Here is a 20,163-nt window from a genome sequence, read left to right as displayed (position 1 = left end):
GAGTATAATATATTTAACATTTATTAACATAATATATTTGACTTTGATTAGAATTAGGTTTTTTTCAACCTATAAATAGATGTAGTCGAAACTCCTCTTGTAATTATTCGAATTTGACATAGTGAATTTTTTCTCCTCTGCCTGTGGTTTTTCCCCGAAAGGGTTTCCACGTGAAAATCTGTGTGTTCTTTATTTTATTTCTCTTTTATTTGCGATATATTGTCATTACTGACATTTTATTTTCACAATTTCAAACATAAAATCATGCTATAATTAGCATAAAGTAGATGGTTTTGAAGGCATAGTTTGTGTGCAGATTTCTGATTAAATTGCAATTGTAAGGACCTCCAATGAAATATCCCAAAGCTATTTTTTGGCAGCCATATGCTTGTGCCGAAATTGTGCTTGACTCCCCCTTGTTGGATGGTTTCATGATCCAAAAATTAATCAGACATGTCCACTTTGTAACACACTTTAATTGGGTCAAATTAGCATCTTTATGACCCAAATTTGCATGGTATTACCGTCCAAGTAAGGTGAACGTGTCCATGTCCATCCACGGACACATTGTATAATAAAATTCACATATAATAATTAACATGAAAATAATATAATTTATGCACAAAAATCATGTAATAAAGCATAATTTTGCATACTTTATAAATTCATGTATCATATTAACATTTAAGCAAAATCCACTTAATTTATTAGCAATTACTTAAGATTCATATAATTATTAAGTCAAAAGGTGGTACAAATAAATAGAAAAATCCTATATAATTTCAAGTTTACAGCATACACCACCACATTCCCATCCTGCATCAATACACATCCGAGACCCATATATGAAACATCGCTATAGACCACAAAACCTTCCTAGACTCTAGTTGAATCAACATTGGAGCTTTAGTCAAAACTGTTTTATGCTTCTTAAAGGTCATCTATCTCTTATCAGTCCACTCAAACACCACATTCTTTTACAATAGTTTCATTAATGGTGCGACAATAATGGAAAACCTTTCAATGAACCTACGATAATAACTAACCAGACCCAAAAAGCTTCGAACTTCAATAACACTCTTCGTCGGACTTCACTCTAGAATAGCCTCAATCATCTTCTTCAGATTTACACGAATTCAGTCTGTTGATACAACATGACCTAGAACCATAACCTCTTTCAGCGTGAATTCATACTTACTCAACTTCCCATATAACTGCTTCTCCCGTAATATTTGTAGAATAATTCGTAGAAGTGCATCATGATCATCCTCGGTACGTGAATACACGAGAATGTCATCTATAAAAATAACCATGAATTAATCCGGATACGAATGAAAAACATGATTCATCAAGTCCATGAATGCAGCCGAGGTATTAGTCAAACAAATGACATGACCAAAAATTCATAATGACCATACCGGGTCTTGAACGCAGTTTTCAAGACATCTAACTCCTTCACCTAAACAAACAATACTTGCGCACCCTAAGGGGACACACTCAGTCGAATGGAACCTCGGTCAAGCAATTCTTGCAACTGAATTTTTAGCTCCTTAAACTCCTTTAGTGTCATGCGGTATGGTGCAATGAGCACCGGTGCAGTACCAGGGAAGAGCTCAATACAAAACTCTACCTTACGGTCCAATGGCAAACCAGACAACTCTTCTAGAAACACGTCAAGAAATTCCTTACTATACGGATATCTTGAACTCTCTCTTCCTTGTTTCTCGAATTCAACACATAAGCTAGATAAGCTTCACAATATTTAACCATCATCTTTTCAGCTTTGGTTATCGAAACCATGTTAGAGAGAAATTTGGGTCTCTCCCCAACTACCACAATCTCCATCCCATCTTTCCCTCGCAAGGTAATATGTTTCAACTCAAAATCCACTTTTGTCTTATGTTCGGTCAACCAATCCATATCAAGAATCACGTCGAAACCATGAAAAGGAAACTCCATCAAATATACAAGAAAAACATGTCCCTAAATCATCAAAAGACACTTACGACACCCTATTCATTACAACACTTTCACCCAATAAACTAGTGATAATCATATCCAATCTAACTATCTCTACCAGAAGCCCCAACTCACCAGCTAATTTGCCTAAGATGTATGAATGCGTAAAATCAAAATCAACCAACAAAAATAACGGAATTGACTACAAAGTAAAGGTACTTGCAATCACATCGGTCGAATTACAGTCCTACAGCTTCTTATAGGTATAAACTCGCGCTGGTCCCCAGGTCTCAGCTTGTATAGCAACAGTGTGTACGATAGTCCGATGTCCAATTTGTCTCCCATTACAACCTTTACCTTGGCCTCGATCTTGACCTTTAGCGATTGCAGGTGCAGAACCTTAAGTTCGGGAAACCTCAACTTTCCTAGATCAGTCTTTCAACTGATGCTCCCTAAAACCACATCGAAAACATCCCCTAGTATGCTTCCTACACTCACTTAGATACCTACGGTCACAATGATCACAAAGCGGCCATCCCGAAGCTCTCGATGTCCTACCATTACTAACTACTACACTACTCTATTGCCTAGATTGGCTTGGTTAGATTCCATATCGAGCACCTCTACTAGATCCCTGTGAATCACGAACTCTTTTAAGCGATTGTCCAGATACACCAGAATGATCAGAGGTCCTCTTTCCAGATTTAATCACCACTGATCGCGGCAGCTCGACCAATTTCTCCTTTATAGTCTTAGCCTTCTCAACCATCTCATCGAAGACCTCCATACCATGTGTTACTAGGTATACTCAAATGTCCTAATTCAGTCCAAACTGGAACCTCTTGCATCGGTCTTTCTCAGAAAGAACCATCTTCAAAGCATAATGGCTAAGTTGAAAAAAATCTGACTCATACTCAACCCCTGTCATGGTGCCTTGAACCAAATCAAGGAATTCTCTCTTACAGGCTTCCATATATTGTTCCCCCATAAACTTTCTCTTGAACACCTCTAGGAACTAATCCCAAGTCAGACAGTCAGTTGTAGTTCCTCTCCGCATTGCGTTCCATAAACGGTGGGCTTCACCGTCAAGTAGAGATATGGTACAACCCAACTTCTCTTCATCAATGCTAGACATCTCCTCAAGGATCCTCTCAACTCTTTCATGTAACAGCCCATTTTCTAATGGTTTCAGGACCACAACTCTAACGTGTTAGTTTGTAAATATTAATTATTTAATATTTACAAGGTCATTAGTATTGTATTAAAAATTGATTAAGAAATTTTATCGTTTAAAAAGTTAATTAAGTAAAAAGGACTAAATCGTAAAAGTTGAAAAAGTTTATTACTGTTAGGGTAATCCGCAATCTACTGGAGTTCCCCAATCATAGCTTGCATCAGTGGGTCAACACTTGCTTCCGTTGCATTTCTCCTCGGAGGTGGCATAAGTGGTGCAGAGGATGTATCACCCTTCCATGCGTTCATATTTACTCGTCTAGGAGGCATATTTTATATAATATAAACACAAAATAAAACGAGAGTGTGAATAGTGGTTAGTGATCCAAGGTATTTTCCTGTAAAAACATCCGATGTTGATCTCTCATCGCAACAACATCCGAACGTCTTCGCGACGTCACCTGCAATTTCTACAAAACAACCTAATAACCTGAAATTTCTAACTTTTGTCACTCCCAAACATACCATTTCGTGCATTTTAGCCTATTTCTCATTCTAACAAGTCATATTCCCCACAACTCACATTTAGAACATGCTCCAACATACCATAACTTACAAAAAAACATAATTTGACACTTCAAGTAAATGTTTATGTTAGCATATGCACTCTTAAGTAAATCAATCACACAACATACCATATTAGCATACCATGATTTCCTAAGGCTCCCACATGTTCAAATTAAGTCATTCGATTATTTTAGACAGGTTAAAGTTTCCAGAATTTTGGTTTAGCCCCTTTTTTTAGCACTTTTTAACCATATTCCATGCATTTTTAACACTTGAACTCCGGTTAGACATAACATGCATCACCAACAATATTCTCAAGCACCCAAAAACCAAAAATCAATGTTCAAAGTCTATATTAATAGTCCAAAGTCTAGTCCCACATGATAACCCACTTACCTTTATTGAAAGAGTTCAAAATCATTATAACATACTCAAATGCTATGTCTTGTAAGGATCACCTCTCTTGCCCACTTCACACTCCTCGTAGCACTACTTTTTAGCAAGGTAAATGAAAAAAGAGTCTAAGCTTAACCAAGCTCAGTGAATGTTCAAAAGCACTACAATGCAAATACGAAATCAAAGGTTAAGTAAAAGCATGCTAAAAGCAAACTCACAAGCACTTTCTCACCATGTCAAATCATCATTGCAATGATCCATCTTGCCCACATAAGAAGGTTAAAAATTTTTTCATTATACTTACATAAGACACCAAAGAAAACATCATGATTTTTCTCTTACACAAGACATTTAAGGCATAATTCAAACATTTCAATTTTGATGTGTTTGGTCATTGTGACTAACATATGTACATAAGCACATTTCATCGCATTGGAAAAACTGATCTCCAAGACACCAATGTGTTAAAGAGTCTATCATGTCCCAAATAAAGTGAAATGTTAAGCTAACACTCTCCAACAAACCAACCATATCCCAATGAATGGAGCTTAGCTCATCATTCCCTTTTCTCTCCAACATGTCTCAGGCCTCGATACCCATATACAAAGCATAGGTGGGTACTCAAATCATATGGCATGCCACTATATCTAATGGTTTCAAAAAGATCACAAGGCCAACATATCCCCTTTTACGCATATTTAGCTATTTTTTATGCACATTTTCTCTGTTCATATTCATTATAATCGCAACACTATCATTTTCACATAGCATGCTTGTCATATTCATATTTGATGCACTTACAAGGGTTAACACAATGCTCAATAAGCCAAAACCATATTAAAGCACATATATGTGCATAAAACCAATAATTCCCATATCATATACTGACACAATCATACATTACTTGCTGCATTAACACATCATATTACACATCTCACATCACATAGACACTATTTTGCAAAATGAGGCAAAATGAGTAAGAAGGCTTACACACGGAACTTATGTAGGTGTTTAGGCTAACCTAAAATCCTAATTAATTTAATGAATTGTGTATACAAGTAGTGACTCTGGAACACTCACCAAATCAGCTTTCGCTTGCTCATCGAAAGCTTAAACAAGCTTTGCCTTACTCATAGAGGGCTCTGATGAATCTGAAACTTCATATGCACATTACACATAATAAAATATGGTTAGTAGAAACTACAAACACATTAGAATCTCAACAAAAATACAGATCCACACTACCCTCTCATAAGCAAAAAATTTAACTAGTTTTGTTGAAATCTTCGATTTCTTAACTATTTCTTGTTTCCATTACTTAAACCTGATTCTAATCATCTCCTTAATAGAATGAATCTAAACCACTTAGAACACTCAATAACTCAAAATTTAGCTTTCTAAAAAATCACCTTAGAATACCTTGAAGGAAGAAGAAAAATAATCAAATCCTTGAAATCTCGTAATGACTTGTTAAAACAAGTTTAAAAACCTTTTAATCTTACCAAAATAAGATGGAAATAATTTAGAAACCAAATTTTAGCTTGGAAATATGAACTTCTCCATTTTAGAGCTCAATTTCGACATATTTATTTAAATCTTTAAAAATCTTGTTTTAGAGGATCAAATCTTGATTTGAAAAAAAGAAAAATGCATAGAAAAAAAAATCAAGAAATAGAATCTCACCTTGCTTGGAGACGAAAAACGAGTTAGAACTTGAATTTCTTGAAAATCCTTTAGAAAATAATGAGGAAATTGATGAAGATTTTGATAGTTTTCTTGAAATTTGAGAGGAAATTGAGTGCTTGAGTGAAAAGAAAGTCAAAGTTGTTTGTTTGTTTTGAAAGAAAAATGTGTAGATTTTTTTTGGCAAAAATTTCAAATAAAGAGGAATGAGGAGGGAAGGGACATGAATGGGGGTTTTAAAGCTACAGGGGAAAAAATGATTTTTAAAACAAATGTATAATTACTTTTGGGCAACTGTCAAGTTTGACCTTTTTAAAAATTAGTCCTCTTTTCTAATTAAAAGCCTTTTTTTTCGATTCTTTTTAAAATATAATTTATATATGTTTAAAATCATTGTATGGAAAATAATTTTCAGACATTTAATTCCAATTTTTCGAAACTAACTTTAGGCTCTATTTTCACAAATTCTTTCGGGATCCAAATCGAATATCCAGTCCACTAACCCAAATACTAGACCAAATTTTGGAATGTGACAACTCTTCTCCTATAAAAAGAATTTTGTCCTTGAAATTTACCTGAGTTAAATAGATAGGGATACTGATGTCTCATCATGTCCTCGACTTTTCAAGTAGCCTTTTTTCGTTTTGTGGTTACTCAACAAAACCTTAACCAACTGAACTCTCTTATTACACAACACTTTCTCCTCTTGAGACAAAATCTCAATCGGCTCCTCCTTATACTTAAGATCAGGTCGAATCTCAATCTCCTCAATCGACACTATATGCAATGGGTTAGATTGATACTTTTGCAACATGGACACATGAAACACATATGAATACACTCAAGTTTTGACGAAAACTTGAGTTGATAAGCCATTGGCCCAGACCTCTCAACAACATCATAGGGTTCAATAAATGTCAGACTCAGCTTACCCTTCCATCCAAATCGTAGAACCTTCTTCCAATGCGAAAATTTCAAAAACACTATCTCTAACTTGAAACTCGATTTCATAATGTTTCAGATCTGCATAAGACAAACGACCCATGGTCGCGTTTACTTTTCATCAACCATGTAATGACAATGAGAGGATATCATTTACCCATATCTCGAGCTATGAATTCCTCTGTTGTGAATTACGCTACATACTATAGAAGTCGTATACCTAAAGCACTAGCTTTAAGTTCCTTATTTTTTTGAACTTAGACTTTTACTTACATCAAAGTATACGAGTCACACATGCATAGTCTGTCATCCACTCAGGATTAAGGTATGCCACACTTTGAACGTCACAAGTGAATAAATCCATAAACGGATTTAGGGTTTATTCTTCTTGGGTCTAGCCCGATGTAATGTCAGTCCAGTCAATCACATTTATGTGCCTATCTTTTAGGAGTCATCCACTTCGATGCTCAACATAAGGCATCTCCCCAATTGAACTTGATAGACGACATACTATTCTTTCAATCAATTTGCTCATTTTCGATTAGACTAAGGACATGTTTAGGTTCATCTACTAATATAAGTTGTGTTTTTGCATTGCAATCCGACCACGCACTACCACTTAGTATTAGTTAAACATTAGACAACCTGTAAGCTAATATTTGCTTCTATTTTGCTTTACATGCAAAAATCATATGTGAACATTATACAAAAGATATTCATGAATAATTTTATTAACCAATCTGTTCGAAAAAAATTACAAGTGTACATAGACGAAAATATTACACTTAGGGCACAAGATCCAATAATTTAGATACCTCTTATTCAATTAAGCCAATTCATAAAAAGAATTTTATCTTTTTATAATTTTTAAATAAAATTAGAGTTAAATTGATATAGAATATAACTATTGAGGATTAATTTTATTATTATACCAATAAAAAAACTATTAATTAGTTAACAATTAGGTAAAATGTTTTTTTTTGGGAGAAGTAAAAAACATTTACTAACCCAAAAGAAAAAAAAAAGCGCAAAGTTTGCTACATTTGTTTACTCACAAAATAAGTGAATCTCCCAATTCCCCTCTAACCCGCAGGGAGTAAAACATCAAAAACATTTAGGGCCAGTTCTTCATTATTTTTGAAAAGTATTTTTGAAAAGTGCTATGGAAAAGTGCTTTTGAAAAATTTGAGTGTTTGGTATTACTGTCAAAAAGTGCTTTTGAGAAATAAAATGTCCATTTTAGACATAATATTATAAAGTAACAAATATGTATTTAAATAATGTTCAAATTAGTTAATATTATGATATTTTAGCAAAAATATAAAAAATAATTTATTATAACTTATTGTTAATATTTTAATATATAATATTAATTTTAAATATTTCTAAGTAATTAATATTAATTATTTATTAAATTTAATTAGAGTATATAAAATATATTTAAATATTTAAATATAATAATTAAATATTTGTAATTAGATATTGACACAATTGTATTATTTAAAATTATTTTTATTTTTAATTAATACTTTTAACACATTTGTATTATTTTATTTTAAAATGTATTTGAATATATAACTCATATTAGATAACATAATATAGAAAACATAAACCTAACAAATTAAAATATTACATATATTTGGATTAAAGTTTTAAAAGGATAATATTTATATATCAAATATAAATACTAAAAATTTTGGGAGAAGACAAAGGTTAAAAATGTAAATAGAAGCCAAAAGCACTTTTGGCTGAAGAAAAAGTTAAATTTTTCAACTACTCCATTTGCCAAAAAATACTTTTTTTTAGTTAAAAATTTTTCTGAAATAATGTCTGTTTTTTAATACTTTTAAGGAAAAGTACTTTTTATTCCAAAAGTCTATCTAGAAGCATTAAAGAAGGCTTAGAGTGATCAAAATTGTTAATGATGAAATTGTAATTTTTTTGTGGTTGAGTGATTAAAATAAAATATTTTACATATTTTGTTGATCACTAATGTAGCTTACCCAAAAAGAAAGATTACGTGATTTTGGTTTTGCTGGGTGAGATGGATGAATTGGGATGCCTTCTTAAAGCCAATCCCTTAGCCCATAATTCCATTGGGCTTATTTCCTTTTATTATGGAGGGAGGCATTGCTACAAAATCTGGATTTTTCTTGTTTCTACTACTATTATTACAAAATCTGTTAGTTATGGCGTCAAAATTCCTTCCTTCAAGACTTCCTTTGCCGCTCAACTCTCCACGTTTCCACCGTCTTCCTTCAACCAACAAGACAATGATCCCAATCGCCTCTTTCTCTTCTTCTTCCCCTTCAGCGTCATCTGTAGACAACTCCGTTAGAAAACAAGAAGAAGAAGAAGAAGAGCTGCAAGAAAAGGTAGCTCAAGCCCTCACATACCATCATCAAACGAAGCATGGTTTCGCCAACTATGCCAGAGGACCGCGTGGCCTTGACTGGGCCAATCAACCTAACCCTTTCCGTCGTTACATCTCTGCTCCTCTGCTTCCTCTCCTCCATTTTCCCACTGACAGACCAATAGTTGCGGTGACAGATGATGCTCCTTTGTATTCTTCTCTCTTCCATTCTCTTCCTCCTCCTAAACCCATCTCCCATTCCACTATCTCCCAACTCTTTTTCGATTCTTTGGCTCTTTCAGCTTGGAAAACCACCGGGTTTTCCACTTGGTCCCTTCGGGTTAACCCCAGCAGCGGCAATTTGCATCCCACCGAGGCTTACCTTATTGCCCCTCCTATTCAATCAATCTCTGATTCTCCTTTTGTAGCCCATTATGCTCCCAAAGAACACTCTCTCGAGCTTCGTGCCACAATGCCATCTGGGTTTTTCCCCAACTTCTTTCCTGATAATTCATTTCTCATTGGAATTTCTTCTATTTTCTGGCGAGAAGCATGGAAATACGGAGAACGTGCGTTTCGTTACTGCAATCACGATGTGGGTCATGCAATTGGAGCTATTGCAATGGCTGCCGCAACGCTTGGCTGGGACGTCAAGCTTCTAGATGGGTTTGGATACAAGGATTTGGAGAAGCTAATGGGGCTTCAGTTTTTCCCGGACTTTAAAATCCCATCAAGACCAATCAAAGGCAAGTTTCCTGAGATTGAATTTGAGCACCCAGATTGTTTGATTCTTGTTTTTCCTAACGGGAGTAATCCATTCGATGTGAACTATAAGGAATTGAGTTCTGTAGTAAATGAGTTTACGAATTTGGAGTGGAAAGGGAAGTCAAATTCGCTTAGCAAGGAACATATTTGTTGGGACATAATTTATAGGACAGCCGAGGCAGTTAAAAAGCCATTGACGATTCAAAAGGGTCAATTTCTAGTTGATCAATTTAAAAGCAGTGGGATCTGTAGTGAAAACTCTTACAAAGGTTTTACAATTAGGGAAGTTGTTAGGAAAAGGAGGAGTGCAGTTGATATGGATGGAGTAACCGTAATGGATAGGCAAACATTTTATCAGATTTTGTTGCACTGCCTTCCATCAGGGAAGGGGGAGAAGCATAGAAGACAATCAACATTGCCATTTCGGGCTCTCTCTTGGGATGCGGAGGTTCATGCTGCTATATTTGTTCATAGAGTGATAGGTTTGCCCAAGGGATTGTATTTCTTGGTAAGAAATGAGGATCATTTAGAGGAGCTTAAGATGGCTACCAGATCTGAGTTTAAGTGGGAGAAACCAGAGGGATGCCCTGATGATCTACCTTTGTATGAACTGGCAAGTAGTGACTGTCGAGAGCTTGCCAAGCGCCTTTCATGCCATCAGGTGTGTGCCATTTCTCTTCTTTTTCATTTTCTTTGTGGTTTATACACTGCCAAAACAAATTGCTTAGGAAGAGCTTGATTCAGTAAATAGAAACAGATTTATTAACAATATATCGATATCCTTTGTTCATCAATGCATGAAGTTTACAAACATAAATACTGGTTGTTGAATATGAATAATAGAGGTGGAGGAAGAGCTGTTTGCAAAATGCTTGAGAATATTATTGTTTTGAATGACCTTTCCTGCAGAAGGCTTCTTTGTTGCAGAGTGCAAACCTGCAAAGCATAGTTTCTATATGTAACTGAAACACCGAACTTCTACACACAGGATATCGCTAGCGATGGCTGCTTCAGCCTTGGAATGGTGGCTCATTTTGAACCTACCTTAAGTGAGAAGGGTGCCTGGATGTATCCTAGATTGTTTTGGGAAACTGGAGTTCTTGGCCAGGTGCTGTACCTTGAAGCGCATGCTGTTGGCATATCTGCAACTGGAATTGGTTGCTTCTTTGATGATCCTGGTATGTCTTTTAATTTTCACCATTATTCTAAACTTGTATTCCGAATCAACAGTGATTATATATGGTATCCTAGTCTTCTAATAAAATTCTTCATCAAATATAGGTTAGACATCTCATCTAAATGATACTGCTTCCTTGTCAGTTGTTTCATAAGGTAGTCTCATCTTTGGTGAGGGTGTTTAAGGTAGTCTCATTGCAATTTGTACATTGATATAAGATTATTTGCAATGAACTGAGGAAATAATACCCTTAAGGAGCATACCCCTTTTTCAGGACTAACACAAAAATCCAAAGCCTGCCCTTGCCTCAACATCCCCTTATAACTACAAAGTTGGACCCATCATTTCCCAAAGATCAAACATTAATGACGTCTTTTTTTTTTTTTTTAATACTTTGCAGTGCATGAACTTCTTGGGTTTAGAGGATCAAAGTTTCAGAGTCTGTATCATTTCACTGTTGGAGGCCCTGTGTTGGACAAGCGGATTATGAGCCTGCCAGCATATCCGGGGCCTAGCATTGATGCATGATTGCAGGGTCATTTTTATGTTCAAAATTAGAAGCTGTTGTTTAGCAGAGTTATCATCAGTGGAGCCCATACTATGAAAGGCCTATCAAATGATTGTTTTCAATTTGGTAGGTTTATATAGAAGTTTGTGGCAATTGTTAACTGTTTTCAATCTGCTGTATACTGTAAAGTTTACATTCTTTACTAATCAATGTAAATTAAAATTAATGCATATAGGTTTTATGATAAGATAATTTAGTATAGAGCGAATGATCTCATATTTTCATTTTACAACAGTATCTTAAACTGTTTTGTTGAGCAGTTGTAGAATTTAATATTCAACATTAGAAGCTTTTCTATGGAACTGTGTCCTTCTTTATTTTTTATTCAGAGGAATGTAATCAAGATTGTTTAAGCTTTTTTCATAGACTACAGTTTAAGCTTGTGTATCTCTCAAGATCAGGAAGAAGAGCAGCAATGGGGAACTAAGTTGGAGCTGACTGCTGGCCATTAAATATACTAGCTCTCTCCATACCAGTTCTAAACTCCAGTTTTGAAGAAAAAAATTGGTATGCCTAAGTCAATGCTTTCCTTTTTTGGATTCAGTGAAGCTTATAATTGTTAAATACATGTGGAAATTGGATTTATGTCTATTTGGATAAGTTTAATTGTGCAATTTAGTGCGATTTTTGTTTAGAAAACTGAAGGGCAAGGGAAACGATAACTGCTGTAATATCTCTTTAAGCCACGGTTATTCATGATGCCATTCTCTTGTGGGTGTGACTTGCTGCTAGGCATGTGAATATCATTAGCACTGTAGTTGTGTTTATGAAAATGAATGGAACTGTAAAATAACAGTCGCTGCATCCCATCAGGTTGCTTAACTCCCTTCTTGCCATTTATCTTTGCTAGTATTTTGGGAGTTACGTCTCCCATATCAATTAGGGCCTTGTTGAGAGTACCTTGGAGTAAACTTAGAAGTTCCAAGGCCCTAGGGTTAAAAGAGTAACACATGTTCTTATGATCTATATTCTCATTTTGTGGTAGTGGAGTTATTAAATTTCTCATTCTGTGGTAGTGGAGTTATTAAATTTTGTAAGTATGGTTAAAAGAGTGACACATGTTCTTATGATCTATATTCTCTAGACTAGACAGAAAAATGAAAAACAAACTCTCTACAGGTAATGCGTAGAATAACTCTGAATTCTCGCTACACTAAACTTTTGCATAACAGTTTTTCAAGTAGATAAGACAGTCATATTATATTACAGGTTCCTGCTCCGTGGCTTTCTTATTAGGTATAAAGCCTTACATTCTGATTTTAGTGCATCAGGTTGTTTGTTCAGGCGAACAAAATAAATTATCAATGGAAGTGGTGTGGACCTAGGATTCTTGGGTAGGACAATACATTGTTTTAGGACTCTTAGAATAGAAGTTGTATTTCATATGGTTTTATTTAGTTGATATATTTTTTTATTTAATTATTGTAATCTCTATTTAAAGGAATGTATGTTTTAGGTCTGAGTCCGTATGATTTCAGTCTTCCTTCAACGAGTTGGAAGGTTCCGATCTTCCTTCGATGAGCTGAGCTATCAATCCCAAAGCCAACTATCTTCGGCTGTGGCAGAACAGTGTTTGCCAGAATGGCGAGCAGAAATACCCAATAAACTTGGGTATGCAAACAAAGATGCTTGATTGTACATTGCATTATCTTCATAGAAGTATTGTTGTAACCTAAAGCAAACTAATTGATGAACTGCATGAAGGAATTGATAAAATAATTATTGGTAAATAAGTTAGTAACTATAGGGTAAAAAAAAAAAGGTAGACCTTTTAGCTGGCATCAAACCCCTCTTAAGATCATCTCCATAATCACAAGCAACTTCACTCTTCTATCTTATCCTATAAACCACTTTTAAACTCATATCCAACAATCCATCATGTAAATTTGTTGACGTATTTTTGAAAATTGTGAAATTAATGCTTTATGAAAAATGATTAATACCTTCTGTCTCAATTTGTTAGTGCCTTTCTTCAGAGAGGTTGAGAAAATTTATTATTTATTTATTTCCTTTAGGCTAAGGTTTTAGAAAAGAGTTTTATAGAATGTGTAACTCAGTCCAAAGTTAACCCCTACACTTGAGTGATCATTTTTTCCTCATTGAATAAAGAGATTAGGAAGGTTTTTCCTAGAATCTCTCTTTATCTTAATTTAGGATTTGATTACTACTAGAATTACGTATAAAATTGGTGGCTTTCTGTTTTTGAAAATTTTATATATAAACAGTTTTTGTCTATAAAAGTAATCATCTCTCACTTCTGTTTTCTTCTTTGAAGCCCTACATGGTAAGAAAAATGATTTTTCTATGAAGAAATGGAAAAACCAACCTTAAAACTCAGCCATCAAAATTCATCAACCAATCCAACTCCTATCGACAATATGACTGCAACATGCTGTATTGCTCAAATAGGCTACGAGCCACCCAAACTCTTGGATAGTATACTCGGGTGCATCGGATCATATAGCTACTAATGCTTCCATTGTCCAAAGTGGCCGGGATAGAATCAGCAGTTATCATCCAAAGCCTGATATTGAATGCCAATACTAGGAGAATGATAGGCGGTGCTAACGCTCCTAATAATCCCGGAAAACAAATCCAAATTTCAAGTAGTGTGTCAGTTCACTGTAATGCAAGGTCACCTCAATTTCCAATATTTAAAAACGCTATTCCCAACTCTTTCAATCAAACGAGCCTTTCCAATTTTAAGCATTCAATCTAATGGCATAAAACATCTCATCTTTTTGCAATGATTCATAGTGATAATATATATTCTATTAATCATAATTAGAATTAATTCAATATAAAGCTAATCGAACTAAAAATTAGAATATATTCGGGCTTAGATTAGAATAAATTTGGATAATATCTATACATGATGAGATATAATTTAAACCTAACATAATCTAAAAAACGAACTTCACGTATGATAATTACGTATGATAAAACTCAAACTTGAGCCACCAAGGCCCTAGGGTCTCAACTAGACTTGTCCATGGGACAGCCACCTGGCCCGAAGGTTCGCCCAAAAAGTGGGAGAGTTTGGTTAAAAATATAGACTCGAAAAATGGCCTTGAACAAAAAATTTTGCTTGTTAAGTTGCATCTATCTTAGTATTATTTAAGTACATATATTTTTTAAATTTTATTTTCAATTTGTTGGGAAACATTTATTTTAATGTTTTTAGTATTTTTTTATGTATTATATAATTTTTTTAAAAATTATATAATATATAATATAAAAAAATTAATACGGTCGGGCCGGGTCCGAGTTTTAGCTTTTTTATACGGGCTGGCTTGGGCAAATTTTAGGCCCATTTTTTGGGCTGAGTTGGGATAGGCCTAGCAAACGGACCTAAAATTTTGGTTGGGCCTGACCCGGCCCATGGACACCTCTAGTCTCAACTTTGCCAACACAAATAAAACATTGTTGGCAAGACTTGGGTTTTAAGTTAATGGGTTTGGGTTTATAATTGGATCGAGTTGACCTTGGGCTAAAACAAATTAGTTCAAGGCCCAAACCAAATGGAAAGCAAGTCTAAAATCTTGTCCAAACTCATTATTTAAACTTTATACTTTTATCCAAACTCTCTCATATTTTGAGTTCACTTTTGAACTAATAATCCAATCCTTAAAGACTAGTCTACATTAGAGGTGACATGGGTCAGGCGGCCCGGCCCGGCCTGATGGCCCACCCGAAATATGGGAGGATTCAGGTAAAAATATAGGCCCGAAATATGGATTTGGGTAAAAAAAATGAGGCCCGTTTAGAAAACAAGCCGGCCTCGAGCACCACTTTTTTGGCCCGGGCCCGGGCCAGGCCCGGCCCGAATATAATAATTATTTATTTTTAATTTTAAAATATTTTTAAAATACTTTTTTTATTTTTATTTTTTAAATAATTTTTTTGTGTTTATTAAAAAAATAGGCTGGGCCGGGCTCAGACTTAGGAATTTTTTCCGGGCCGGGCATGAATAAAATTTCAGGCCCATATTTCGGGCCAGGGCCTAGGACGCGGGCCGAATTTTTTTTTGGGACCGGCCCGGCCAATGATCACCTCTAGTCTGCATGAATAAAAAATTTATTTAAGCCAAAAATAAGTAAAATTGCATTATACTCAATAGATTCAAATCTCATTAATTACTTAAAAATTTAAAAAAGAATATAAATCCAAAAATTTTCAATTATTAAAACCCATTTTCTGCTGTTTAAGTTTCAACATATTCAGTCATATATATACAATAGTGAACTGAACAAGTCGTTGGTTTCCATTTTCTGCTGGTTACATATTCATAATCTGATTGGCTGGTCTAGTCCCCTTTTTCCACCATTCACAAAAAGAGATGCCAAAAGCTAAAACTATCACTATAGATACATGAGAAGAAAAATATACATGGAAGGGTAATGTTAGCTTTGTACACTAAAAACCCCATCCAACCATAACCACAATACAAGTAAACTCCTCTTGCCCATCACATGCTATGCTATTCTAGTAACCCCAACAAATTCCTTGAAATTTCATCAAGCAATAAGTGTGGGGACTCAGTGTGTCACTTAGTGGCTATGTACGAAGTGGGTGGTGAAAACAGTTGAAAGAAGATTGGATCAAGCTTCAGGGATTTTGCGGAAACCATTCTCCATTATGACGCAACTGTTCACTTGTCAAGACGTGCTTTCCGTATGACCTGCTGGATTTGCCTCTCGTGTTCTTTAAGTATATCCTCAATGTTTCCTCCAGGAGGCACCATTGGTCCTGAGTATTGGATCTTCGTCTTCCTTGGAGCATAACCCTACCATTGCCCCATAACATTAGTTTAATTACTACATCTTGAGGATGATGTACACTTAAAACAGTTATAGTTCAGTAAGCTTATGAATTCATGCATTGGGTTCCATATCTCATCCAGTGTATACAATGATGATGATGGTGGTGGTGGTAAACAATAATATATAGTAACAAAAATTACGCAGAAAGAGTTGGTTATTTACCGATGCAGGATCTTCGTTGGATGCTTTATCACCTTTCTTATGGGAAGTATTAGCTGCCTGAGACATTTGTGTTCTGAAGCTGCCACGGTTTCTTGTAGAATCTGCATTAGTATCTGATCCTTCTGGCGTAGGCACTTCCTTAAAATCTCTTGAACGTCTTCTAACAGATTCAGGCCCTCTCCCCTTTACAGCCTCTGCTTTTTTCCTGATGTTCCACCAGAGAATTCAGGTTTATCAATCCAAAAATGAAAAAGAGAACAATAATAGAAAGATCATACAAAATGAACACTAAATGGAAAAATATAATATGAACACAACATGAATACACAAGAACTGAGAACTGTAAAAGATTGACAATAAGGACTGAAAAGAGTACCTTCTTGCTTCATCATCTCGACGTTTGATATCTAGTTCTTTGCTGGGAGGATACTTAGGCAAACTTGCTGGATCACAAGGTAAAGGTTCTGTTGAAAAGAACTGAGCTCTAAGTGCAGAAGCAACGGAGCCACGATTTTCGGGTTCCATTGCTAGGAGTTTATCAACAAGAGACAAGGCAGACTGAGGGAAGTTTTTGAAAGTGGCAGCAATACGACGTTTGTAAGGTTTTTGGGGTTTGAAACTTGATGCATGTGGTAGCTCTGTTTTCCGCCAGTACTCCTCTGAGGGTGAACCACACAGCTTAAATATCTTGTGCATTTGCTCTACCTGCAGATATTATTAACTAAGAACACTATGTATCAGGTTCAGGGGTTTAAATTGTGTTTATATAGACAGACTTACCTCTGTTCTTCCAGACATAATAGGCTTCCCAGCAAATAACTCAGCAAGTATGCAACCAGAACTCCACAAATCTATAGCAACTCCATATTCAGTGGCACCAAGCAAAAGCTCAGGTGCCCTGTACCAAAGAGTTACCACACGACTTGTTAGTGGTTGCTTAGGATCAGCCTGGAAAAATGTAGCCAAACCAAAATCTGCTATCTTAAGAACTCCATTGTCGTCAATCAGCAGATTTGCTCCCTTGATGTCTCTGTGCAGGACACCCCGGCTATGGCAGTGTTCGAGGCCACGAAATAGTTGTTGCATGTAACATTTAATCTACAACCAAATTTGTAAACACTTGAGGTTAAAGATAAAAGCAATTCAACATCTGAGTTTATTGTACCTCACCTGTGCTTCAGTGAAGTCTATGCCAGGAGTTGCTGCAAGCCCAGCAAGGTCATGCTCCATGTACTCGAAAACAAGATACAAGCTGCGCGACATCCGAGAAGCGACTATACCTTCAAGCTTCATAACATTTGGATGGTCAAGTTTCCGCAAAATATTGATTTCCCTAGCCATGAAACGAACACTCTCCGGATCCATATTAATGAACCGAACCTTCTTCATGGCAACTATTTTGCCAGTTACTAGATCCCGGGCCTTGTATACACTACTGTAAGTTCCTTCACCAATCTGCATATGCAACTTACTATGTCAATATGGACAGCAAAAAACATGGAGAGCCACGCATAATTTGACATTCACATGATAACATAGCATAAAAATATGATATTCACGTATGCAGCTGCAAATGTATATCAAATGCCATGAAGCAACAAGTATCCCAGTATGAAAAGATGGTTTAATATGGACATCCTTAAATGAAAACCCCAATGGGCAATGCTCAAGATGATTCATCCAACAGTTGATACTAGATATGAACCAAATAGAAGTGGAGAGTGCAGAACTTTTTGTATATAGAAAAACAGGTAAAAGAAGCATTGAGGAAGAGAGTAATTACTTTTTCTAACTTCTCAAAAGAGTCAGCCCGCCGAGGTTGCCATCCTTTAACAGCATCTCCTGCTACTGAAGCTAACCATGATGGCCATCCAGCAGCATCTAGTTGATCACCATCACCGAGCTGCTTTGGAACAAAGGATTGCTTTTCTCCATCATTGCCACCTTCTAAAATGTCTTCTTGTGTGGATGAAGGAGCAACCAATTGCACTGCTGCCTTGTTTTTTCTTTTGTTCAAGTGTTTCTCGTTAATGTTGTTATCTTTGGCTCCTTTTGAGCAAAGGCAGCCCATAATCTCTCCTCAACAACCCTTTGTTCTTGAATTGATGGCTAAACATGCGTACCCTAACTATCTACAAAAGCCAACGTTGTTTTCACCATGCATTAAACAAAAAAGGAAACCCTGAATACATTATGGGATTCCCCCACGTCCACCATTAATTGTTTCAAATTTTTAACCTCACTACGCATATGACATTAAATTCTCAACCATTTTCAGTCCTACCAAGCATTCAACGCTATTTCTTGATAATCAATATATATTTATTTTTGAGTTTTTCTATATGAAATATTTAAAATTACGTAATTATCAACAGTGAAGCAATCAAAACATGAGGAACCGTAAAATGATCATGATGAGTAAAACAATATTTTTAAATATCTAAGGTTAAAGAGAAATGAGAAAAGGTTGATAGATAAAACTACTAAAAATCTAAAAGCATGAAGGAAAAGAATGAAAACCCAGATAAAAAATCTCACGAATGAACAAAAATATAAAAAATTATTTGTGTCCGGAATAACAAAATCAATGCTTTTTTGTTTATCCGGGACATAAACCTAGAAATGAAATGAAAAGAGGACAATATTGGGAAAAAAAAGGAAAAAGTATAAGAAGCAGGAGGGAAAGTGGGAGAGAAACAAAATGTATAAGGTATTTGTGAGATTCGCTCCTACAATTATGTAAAACCAAAGATTTTTTAGATGTGACTGTTCTTCTTTTCATTTAGGTAAATTATATCATCATAATACCAATGATAAGAAATTAATGTATACGATTGCAACAAAGTTTTACATGAATAACCTTTTCACCCTTTTTCTCCCATAAATATATGAATACATTTAACAACAACGGTTTTTATTGAACAAATTTTACTATTTAAAATAATAAATTTTATATAATATCAAATTTACATACTATAATAGCATCTGTGACTTGAAATATCATATACTATATAACAAGTTTAATGTGTACATTTAATACAGTATATGCAACTTTACCTTTATATAATTTTTCGTGAAGGTACTTATTTGTTGACATGGCATATTTCTTATTTATAGAGTTTTTGCGTACTATACTTTCGATTCTTTAATCTTATGCGATTCAGATTTAAAGAGAAATGTTGGTTATAAATATGTATATAATACGTATATATTTATTTTTAAAATACATTTTGATATATTTGAATTATTATATTTTATATCTAAAATATGTGCATTAAAATGGATATCAAATACGAATGGCTAAAAAGCAGTGGAGGTTGAAATCATTTGCATACGTATGCATTATGCTAAGGATAAGTTTATCTGCTCATCAAATTGCGCATTAAAGAGAGCTTATAGAAGAAAGAGTTTTTTTTTATAAATAAAAATAGAGAATATTTGATCAACAAACATTGTATAAGTTTTGTGCATTATTAGTGAATAATAACATGACATCATCATTGAATAAGATAAAAATAATGAAAACTCTTTATTTTTCTTGTAAATATTAATAACTTTATTTAAACAAAATTAAATATTAATTATAATTATTATA

General features: G+C 34.9%; 2 protein-coding genes across 2 annotated transcripts; one reads left to right on the top strand and one right to left on the bottom strand.

Annotated features, from left to right (window-relative positions):
- The first annotated feature begins 8,855 nt into the window (after window positions 1-8,855).
- On the top strand, window positions 8,856-11,941 carry LOC105783825 (hypothetical protein). Its single transcript, XM_012609497.2, has 3 exons — window positions 8,856-10,499; window positions 10,827-11,016; window positions 11,416-11,941. The coding sequence occupies exons 1-3, from the start codon at window positions 8,910-8,912 to the stop codon at window positions 11,541-11,543; spliced, it is 1,908 nt and encodes a 635-aa protein (XP_012464951.1). The 5' UTR covers window positions 8,856-8,909; the 3' UTR covers window positions 11,544-11,941.
- Window positions 11,942-16,234: 4,293 nt separating this feature from the next.
- Window positions 16,235-18,639, bottom strand: LOC105781224 (probable serine/threonine-protein kinase At1g09600). Its single transcript, XM_012605770.2, has 6 exons — window positions 18,352-18,639; window positions 17,739-18,023; window positions 17,349-17,666; window positions 16,945-17,273; window positions 16,569-16,773; window positions 16,235-16,369 (listed from the first exon to the last, which is right to left on the bottom strand). The coding sequence occupies exons 1-6, from the start codon at window positions 18,637-18,639 to the stop codon at window positions 16,235-16,237; spliced, it is 1,560 nt and encodes a 519-aa protein (XP_012461224.1).
- Window positions 18,640-20,163: the final 1,524 nt, after the last annotated feature.

Source organism: Gossypium raimondii, chromosome 13, assembly GCF_025698545.1.
Source record: "Gossypium raimondii isolate GPD5lz chromosome 13, ASM2569854v1, whole genome shotgun sequence".
Classification (NCBI taxonomy): Eukaryota; Viridiplantae; Streptophyta; class Magnoliopsida; order Malvales; family Malvaceae; genus Gossypium; species Gossypium raimondii.
The sequence above is the reverse complement of the archived record's forward strand: the minus strand, read 5'-3'. Positions and strand labels throughout refer to the sequence as shown.

Excerpts from the sequence above, each read along its gene's own strand:
- LOC105783825 (XM_012609497.2), top strand. The coding sequence starts at position 8,910 with ATGGCGTCAAAATTCCTTCCTTCAAGACTTCCTTTGCCGCTCAACTCT. Across the intron at positions 10,500-10,826 it reads AGCGCCTTTCATGCCATCAG|GATATCGCTAGCGATGGCTG; the intron begins GTGTGTGCCATT and ends TTCTACACACAG. Across the intron at positions 11,017-11,415 it reads TTGCTTCTTTGATGATCCTG|TGCATGAACTTCTTGGGTTT; the intron begins GTATGTCTTTTA and ends AATACTTTGCAG.
- LOC105781224 (XM_012605770.2), bottom strand. The coding sequence starts at position 18,639 with ATGGGCTGCCTTTGCTCAAAAGGAGCCAAAGATAACAACATTAACGAG. Across the intron at positions 17,667-17,738 it reads TAGACTTCACTGAAGCACAG|ATTAAATGTTACATGCAACA; the intron begins GTGAGGTACAAT and ends ATTTGGTTGTAG. Across the intron at positions 16,774-16,944 it reads CGAGATGATGAAGCAAGAAG|GAAAAAAGCAGAGGCTGTAA; the intron begins GTACTCTTTTCA and ends GTGGAACATCAG.